We start from the raw sequence: 8,331 nt of genomic DNA on the forward strand, positions 1-8,331 counted from the left end.
TTAGTTATTATTACTGGTAATTATAACGTTAATAAAATCAATCGCATGATGGGGCGCCTGGATGGCTCAGTGGGTTAAAGCCTCTGCCTTCTGCTCTGGTTGTGGTCCTGGGGTCGAGCCCCACATCAGGCTCTCTGCTCAGCAGGGAGGCTGCTTCCCCCTCTCTCTGCCTGCCTCTCTGCCTACTTGTGATCTCTGTCTGTCAAATAAATAAATAAAATCTTAAAAAAATCAATCTCATGATAAATGATTTTTGGAAAGTAAAGAACCATTCCATAGTTGTTTATTTTGCAGGTTCTGAATTTTGCATAATATGATTGTTTAAGTCAAGGGCTATCCATTTTTTTTTTTAAATGTAGGCTCCACACCCACCCAGTAACCAGCCCAACACAGAGCTTGAACTCCTTACCCTGATCTAAGATCAAGATTTGGACGCTTAACTGACTGAGCCACCCAGGAGCCCTGGGGCTACCTTTTAATTAGAGAATAAATTAAATGTGAACTCAAGAAAGGGACAAAAGTCAACTAAAAGGCGCAAGTGATTCAATTTGTTTCACTGGCCAGTAAAGTATTCTTCGGAAGGCACTAGGGCTTCTCTTGATAGATGATACATAGTCACGTCTTATTTCTGTCCACTGCAGACACCGGCAGTCTCAGTTTTCTTTGTTTTTAAAGAGATTGCCAACTTGGTTTCCAGAGCAAAGCGAACTTACGTGGAGTTTCCTTCCCACGATTCTTTGCTCAGAAAAGTTTGTTGAAATAGTTAATTCAGAAAAGAGAAAAAATAAAATAATTTCTTCGTCGGTGTCAAAGAGGCTGTATGAAGAGCTAAAACGTAAGTTTTTAATAGGCCCTTTTGCTATTGTATGGGCAACCTAAAGGTAAAGTCTTAGAGACTCAGATGCTACTGTCTACAGGCAGTCATAGAGAGCTCAGTGGCCAAACCACGGTGCTAGTGAAGTTATGAGTTCAAACCCATGCACATTCCTAGGGAGTGGTGGCTACGGCACTAGGCACCATGTATGACCTGTGGAAGGGTTTTAGTGCAAACCCATCCTCATTCCTCGAAAAACAAATCAGCCTATCATCTAACAATCAGTGGTGTCTTTTAAAAAATTTTTATTTTTTTTTTATTTTAATTTTTATTTTTTCATATGAAGGTCATTATTACATGCATTACCCCTGTAAATATGCCACAAAATATTTGGATTCGGGGAACTTTGTGCCAGGTTTAGTACTTTGTGGACATGAGCCATAGGATTTTTGCAGATCATTCTTATTACCAAAATTCAAGAGGAAAGACCCACTCTATAAAATTCAGATGTTCCCAGTGTAGAGTATAGATTAAAAATTTGACCTATTTCTTCGGCAGACAAGGGGTGGATAGAACAGAGAACTCTCTTCTTTACCCTGGTTCCCAAGTGAAATTCTGCTTTATCTCCTTGGCATTTCCAACTTGGCAAGTTCCCTAGCAACTGCCTCTGGGAAGTTGTATTATAGTTTTATAATGACATACAACCACTGGCACACTCCCCCCGCACCCCCCACCAAAAAAAAAAAAAAAAACTTTGGGGAGTGTGTCAAAAAGGCCTGACATTATTAGGTACAAATAGTGAAATTCTGTCATGGGAGCTATAAGCTCCTATGACCTCTGTAAGAACTTCTAGGGGTTAACGTGCACTGATTACCCTTGAATCCTCAAGGGAAAGTGTTTTTTCAGTTTTCCCAGAAATTAATTCAGGACTGGTGAATTCAGTTGAATGGACAGATTTGGGAAATAAGAGATGCCATCTGAGGACATCAGAAATTGAGATGGTAGATGGAAATCATTCTCTCTTATTGTTCTCTGCTACTGATTTTGCCTTGTGGGGGCTGTTTGATCAATGGTTCCAGGGATGGGGTTAAAATCCATGTCTATTTCCACCAGACAGGAGCCCACAGGCTCCCATTACGGGTGCTGTTGGAGACTCACTGCACACACCAAGGACTATTACCAATGAAGCCCCACTGCCATCATTTGCTCGGACTGATTACTTGTGAAGATTAGTCCTCAAATGTATACTTACTAAAACTTCACTGATTATCCCAACAAAATTAGAATTTCGTATCCTCTAAGAGGCTCTTCTCCAGACCTGAGATACATTAACACACAATTTTATAATTTTGTACCTATTTTACCTCAGTATGAGCTTTCATAATAATAAGGATACCTTTTCAAGAGCATGAACAAATACGCTCAAATGAGGAGAAAGCTAAGCCATTATCCTGGCTTCAGTTTGCAAGAGTACCTGGCGGAGTGTGGGGTTGGGGGACGTTTTTAACAGAAAAGCTGCTTATCCTTATAGGTACATTTTGTTGTTGTTTTTACTTCTACAGAGCAGAACAGCCAGAATAGACTCCTGTAGGTCTCTTCATCATGACTGGTAATTGCGGGCCATTTTCAGTGTTCTTATTCAGAAACTCAAAACTAGTTTATTTTCCCAACATACTTACCTTTTCTAAGTAGGTATAGCTCCAAATTTTGCCATCAGCCCAAGTTCTCGAAATTATTTTTCCACTCTGGTCATATTCCATTTTTTCATTCCACGTCCCTCTCTGAATAAACGTCACTAATCCCGAAGGTGAATATGTGATGTTCACTTCATTATATCTGCTTACAGGAGACCACAGAATAGGTCGTCCAGTCTGGTCATAAAGAATTCGAAGGGTGAATTTCCGGTGGTCATCGTAGATCTTTCCCGTGCGAGTTATATGATCAAAATCTATGGAGAGCAGGTTTCGGTTATGGGCCTACAAAACAGATACGAGACACATTTTTAGCGCTGTTTTGTTTCCTCGCATCAAGTGCATTCACAATCCTGAAGTCCCGCCACTTAAATCCACCTGGAGCTAAAGACAAAAGATGTTGGGGGTGGGGAGGGGCAGGTTTTTCAGGCAGAGCACAGTAAAGCAGGTACGCTTTTATGCAGATTTAGGTCCTTGCCTTTTCCACTGATAAAGAGTTTCCAGAGACGAAGAGCCAGGAATCCTCCCTTTTCTGGTGCAGAGAGGAAGACACCCTTGCAAGTGGAGCTTTCCCTTGCAAACATAGACGTCTCTTACACAAGGATAAACTTTTACTCAGTTTTCAGAGCTTCTGTTTGCTGTTTCTTAAAATCAGTCCAAGGGTGCCTGCGTGGCTCAGTCGGCTAAGAGGCTCACTTTGGGCTTTGCCTCGGGTCATGATTTTGCGATCATAATCTAGAGCTGGTGGCATCAAGCTCCCGGTGGAGCTCCAGGCCCTGAGCATAGAGCTTGGCGGGGGGTTCTCTCTCCACCTCTGCCCCACCACCCCGGAACTGCGCATGCACACAAATGTGCACGCACTCTCAGGGGGAAAAAAAAAATCATCCTAAAATAATTTTTATGCCCAAAAGGCATATTTTAGGTGTTCTCCTTCAAACAAAAAACTTTGAAATGGGTCAACAGCAGTAACCTGGGAGTCAGGAGCCGTTTCATTAGCTGCTTGTCTGTGCACCCGTCATTTCTTTTATGCGGGGCTTAGTTTTCTTAACTGTGAAATGGGAGTGATATTATCACTTCATACCACAGAGTTGTGCTAAGAATTAAGTAAGATTACATATACAGGTACCTGGTGAAATGTAAAAATAATACTGGTAATTGTTATTTAAAAAATACGGTGATTACTTTTCTCATTTGGGTTAGGCTTTTCAGTGGGTCCATGTGTCAGATTCCAAGGTGATTATAGTTTGGGGTACTAGATCTATATCTGTAGAAATTGTCAACAGGATCCAGAACAGAATGTTAAATATTTGGCTAATGAGGAAGGGAGAAAAAAATCAACATTAGGCGTTGACTACATTAATCATAGTTGAACTAAACTGATTCACTCGATACTCAGGTAAACTTTATGATCATTTTATTTCTGTGGTCAAGGATCCTTTTATTTTTTAAAAAAAGATTTATTTATTTATTTATTTGACAGACAGAGATCACAAGTAGGCAGAGAGGCAGGCAGAGAGAGAGAGAAGGAAACAGGCTCTCTGCGGAGCAGAGAGCCCAATGGGGGGCTTGATCCCAGGACCCTGGGATCATGACCCAAGCCAAAGGCAGAGGCTTTAACCCACTGAGCCACCCAGGCACCCCTCAAGGATCCTTTTAAATATCTTAAAGCTACATACTGTGTCCCCAGAAAAATGCACATAAACACATACACGTACACTATAAATAAAATCTCCAGGGGGCTCTGAAACCCAATCATGAAACCTCTAGGGGTCTCAAGAGTTCAATTTTAAAATCTTGGTACAAAAACAGCTTTTTAAAAATTTTTTATTGAAAAATTTTTATTTTTTTAAACTGAGATAAAATTGACATACAACATTATATTAGTTTCAGGTGTACGACACAAAGATTCAATATCTATATATATTGTGAAATGATCACCACAGTAAGTCTCGTTAACATCCATCAGCACACATGTTACAATTTGTTTTCTTGTGATGAGAACTTTTAACTTGTGATGAGAACTACTCTCTCAGTGGCACCTGGGTGGCTCAGTTGGTTAAGTGTTTGCCTTCAGCTCAGGTCGTGATCCCGGAGTCCCATGGCTGGCTCCCTGCACAGCGGGGAGTCTGCTTCTCCCTCTGCCCTTCATCCTTCTAATATTCTCTCTCTCAAATAAATAAATAAAATCTTAAAAAAATACCTACTCTCTCAGTAACTTTCAAAAATATCATATAGCATTATTAACTATAGTCACCATGCTGCCCATTATATCCCCAGGGCTTCTGAATAATCTTTTTTTTTTTTTTTTAAGATTTCATTTATTTACTTGCCAGAGAGTAGGAGGGAGAGAGTACAAGCAGGGGGAGCAGCAGGCAGAGGGGGAACCAGGCTCCCTGCTGAGCAAGGAGCCCCCGGCACCCTGGGATCATGACCTGAGCTGAAGGCATTAACCGACCGAGCTACCCGGGTGTCCCCCCCCAGGACTTCTTTATTTCATAACTGAAAGTTTACACTTTTGACCACCATCACCTATTTCCCTCACTGACCCCCACCCCCCGCCCCACAAACACCAACCTGTTCTCTGTACCTGAGTTGTTGTTGTTGTTTTTTTTTTTAAATGATTCCACATATAAGATCCAGACAGAATTTTTTATCTTAGTAGCCAGATAACTGTGAACGGGAGCAGGATATGCCACTCATAACATGCCACTTTGGTGTGTGTGTTATTGTGAGCTGAGGTCAGTCAAGACCCGAAAATCTTTCACGTCTTCCTTAACCATCTAAAAGCATTTAGATAGGGGGCCTGGGTCAGGAAGAGCGCTATTACCTGAGATTTCTTTGTACCTGAATGACCTATCTGTATGGCAGAACAAACATCTAATTACCAAACATCTGCTGTTACTCTTGTCCTGTGAATTACCCTCCTCCCCTTTGAAGCCCCAGGCCCCTCTCCCATGCCTTAGTTCAGGCTGGTATAAGAAGCCTCAAACTGCCTTGACTGTCTTGGAGCCTCTCGTGTTTTTGTGGAGCCTTCATAAGTACAAAATTAAATTTGTTTTTCTCTCACGAATCTGTCTCACGTAAATTTTATTAGACCAACCAAAGAGCCTAGAAAGGAAGATGGGAAAAGTTTTCCACTCCTACAACTGCAAAGCCCACATTCTTATTTCAAAGTCCAGTCTTCCCTTGCTCACTGTGGTTTTCAAAATAGTTTCTTCAAACACCACTCTCCAGCATAAGAGTGATGTTTTCTCATCGCAGAAAAATTGAAAAATAAAGGAATAGAAAAAGAAATAATTACCTGGAATCTCACTCTCCAATGTTAATCACTGTTAATATTTGGCCACATTCCATTCATCTCTCTTTTATGCACAATCTGTTCATACATTCCAAAAATACGAAGATTGTACTTAAAACCTCTATGTCCTCCTGTTAAGCTAACGTTTTATCTCAAACATTCCTTGTATTATTAAATATGCTTAAAATGTGGATTTTCATGGTTGCCTAGTATCTTCTTACATGATAATTATTTATTCTTTCTCCTATTGTTGGAATTTAGAGTTTTTAGTTTCCATTATTTTTTTCATATTTCATATTTTGTTGACCATATTTGTAAATAAATATTTCCTTAATAGAGAACTCAAGAAGTGAAATTACCGGATGAAGTGATAAGAACATATCAAAGGCTCCTGATTCAACATGAGTCATTAGTTTATAGTGCACGAAGCTTCTACAAATTTATACTCCCCTTAACTAGTGCGTGGAGGGGAAATCCATCTAATTCCATCTTTAACAGCATCAGGTAAGTATTAGCATTGTTAGTAAACTTTTCTCAATATGAGAGTGGGAAATTACCACAGTAGTGTGGTTTAAATTTGCATTTGTTTGATAACTAGTGAGGTTGAACCTTTTTTTTTTTGTAATGCAGTGTTTTTTTTTTTTTTAAAGATTTTATTTATTTGACAGAGAGAGATTGCAATAGGCAGTGAGGCAGGCAGAGAGGGAAAAGCAGGCTCCCCGATGAGCAGAGAGTCCGATGCTGGGCTGGATCCCAGGACCCCAAAATCATGACCTGAGTCAAAGGCAGAGGCTTAACCCACTGAACCACCCAGGCACTTGAGGTTGAACCTTTTTTAATGTCTATTGGTGACATGTATATCTCCTATGAATTGTCTGCTCATGAGGTTTTTTTTCATTTTTTCTACTGGGATATGGCACTTTGCTTTAAAAAAAAAAAAATCTCTTTTGGCTCAGTTTCTTCACCAGCTAGCTAATAATATTTGCCCTTAATTTTGAGCTTCTGCAAAAAAAAAAAAAAAAAAAAAGATGTATCAAATGTTCCACACCACGAATTCTATGCAGAAGACTACAGATTAGATACTTAAATTATTTGAAAGGAAATGCTGTTAGTCTCAGGGGTAGTTTTAATTCGGGGAATAGAGACATACACAGATTGGGAATCATGACTCTTTAAACCATCTGTAGCCAATGTGTGCAGTGTTGTAGTGCGTAAAGATACAGTAACCTGCTGTTACTACCTAAAAAGCGATAGTGAAGCACATATTTTCTGTCTTTGGATACGCAGGGCTTGGAAAACTATACGTAACCAGGTGCTCTTTCTTCAACTACCTTTCCTGTGGTTTTATAGCCACATATCTCCAACTGTAATAACGCTCATTTACAACAGCTGTAAAATATCCATGTACTCCCAGAGACGGTTGTAACTGTTAGAATTTATGTTATAATGATAGTTAAAGAGCCAAAGTAACAAGTGATTTCCAGTTCAACTAAATCTGTGGTTTTATTTGTCTGATAGATTAAGTTTACTACTCGAGAACACATTTCTTAATAAAGTCATTATAGTTACACAAGCAGGGATCACTGTTAAGTGGTACAAAGAGCAGAGGACGACAGCCTAATGTTCTCTCTCTGCTTGTCAGTTCGTCGGCAACCATGCTTCTCTTTTTCTGAATAATGTACTCTGAAATTCAGATATTGCTGAAAAATGTTTTCAAAGGTTTGTAAGGTGTGATATTGTGATTTATAAGGGCTATGTATTTGGTCTTGGACCCTGTTCTGGCACAGAGCTCCAAAAACCCTTGGAATCTCCTGTGATAAGATAGATCAAGCTTCCTTTTGTTATGTTAAAGAGGCAACCTTTGGAGGGCCCTCAAGTAACCAAAGAATGGGGGCTGGTTGCCAGGGAAACCGACCACACGATTAGAGCTTAGAACTTTTAGTACCTCCCTCCAAACCTCTGGAGAAGGACCGAGTGGCTGGAGGTTGAATCAATTGCCAATGGTCAAAGATTTAATCCATCATTCCTAAGTAATGAAAAACCCAAAGGACAGGCTGGAGAGCTTCGGGGTTGGTGAACAAGTGGAGATGCTCGGAGAGTGGCGCATCCTGAGAGCATGGAAGCTCCACATGTTTTCCCCAAACCCGACCTTCTACATCACTTGCATCCGGTTCTTCTTGAGTTACATCCTTTTGTAATAAATTGGTAATCCTGTAGACAAAATATTCCTCAATTCTGTGGGCTGCTATAGCAAATTAATCAAATCTAACAAAAGGGTTGTGGGAACCTCTGATTTATAGCCAGTCCATCAGGCCCTGGTACCGACTTGGACTTGGTGACTGGTTTCTGAAGTCATGGGCAGGAGGCAGTTTTGTAGGACTGAACCCTTAACCCACAGAATCGGATGCTGTTTCTTGGTAAATAGTGCGGGAATTGGAGGACAATTCTGAATTGTAACTGAATTGCAGGACAGCCAGCTGGTGTCCCAAGGATGGCTTTTTGGTGTGGGAAACTCCACCTCCCACATT

At 40.4% G+C, this 8,331-nt stretch overlaps 1 protein-coding gene across 4 annotated transcripts in view; it reads right to left on the reverse strand.

Moving 5' to 3' along the window:
• The window catches only part of TENM1 (teneurin transmembrane protein 1), an 801,117-nt gene that overhangs the window by 13,879 nt on the left and 778,907 nt on the right, over positions 1-8,331 (reverse strand). For all 4 annotated transcript variants that reach the window (XM_059156967.1, XM_059156964.1, XM_059156965.1 and 1 more), the window contains one exon: positions 2,494-2,790. In XM_059156967.1, the coding sequence (XP_059012950.1) occupies positions 2,494-2,790 (297 nt within the window). The remainder of the gene's footprint in view (positions 1-2,493; positions 2,791-8,331) is intronic.

The sequence above is a fragment of the Mustela lutreola genome, chromosome X (assembly GCF_030435805.1).
Source record: "Mustela lutreola isolate mMusLut2 chromosome X, mMusLut2.pri, whole genome shotgun sequence".
NCBI classification, from domain to species: domain Eukaryota; kingdom Metazoa; phylum Chordata; class Mammalia; order Carnivora; family Mustelidae; genus Mustela; species Mustela lutreola.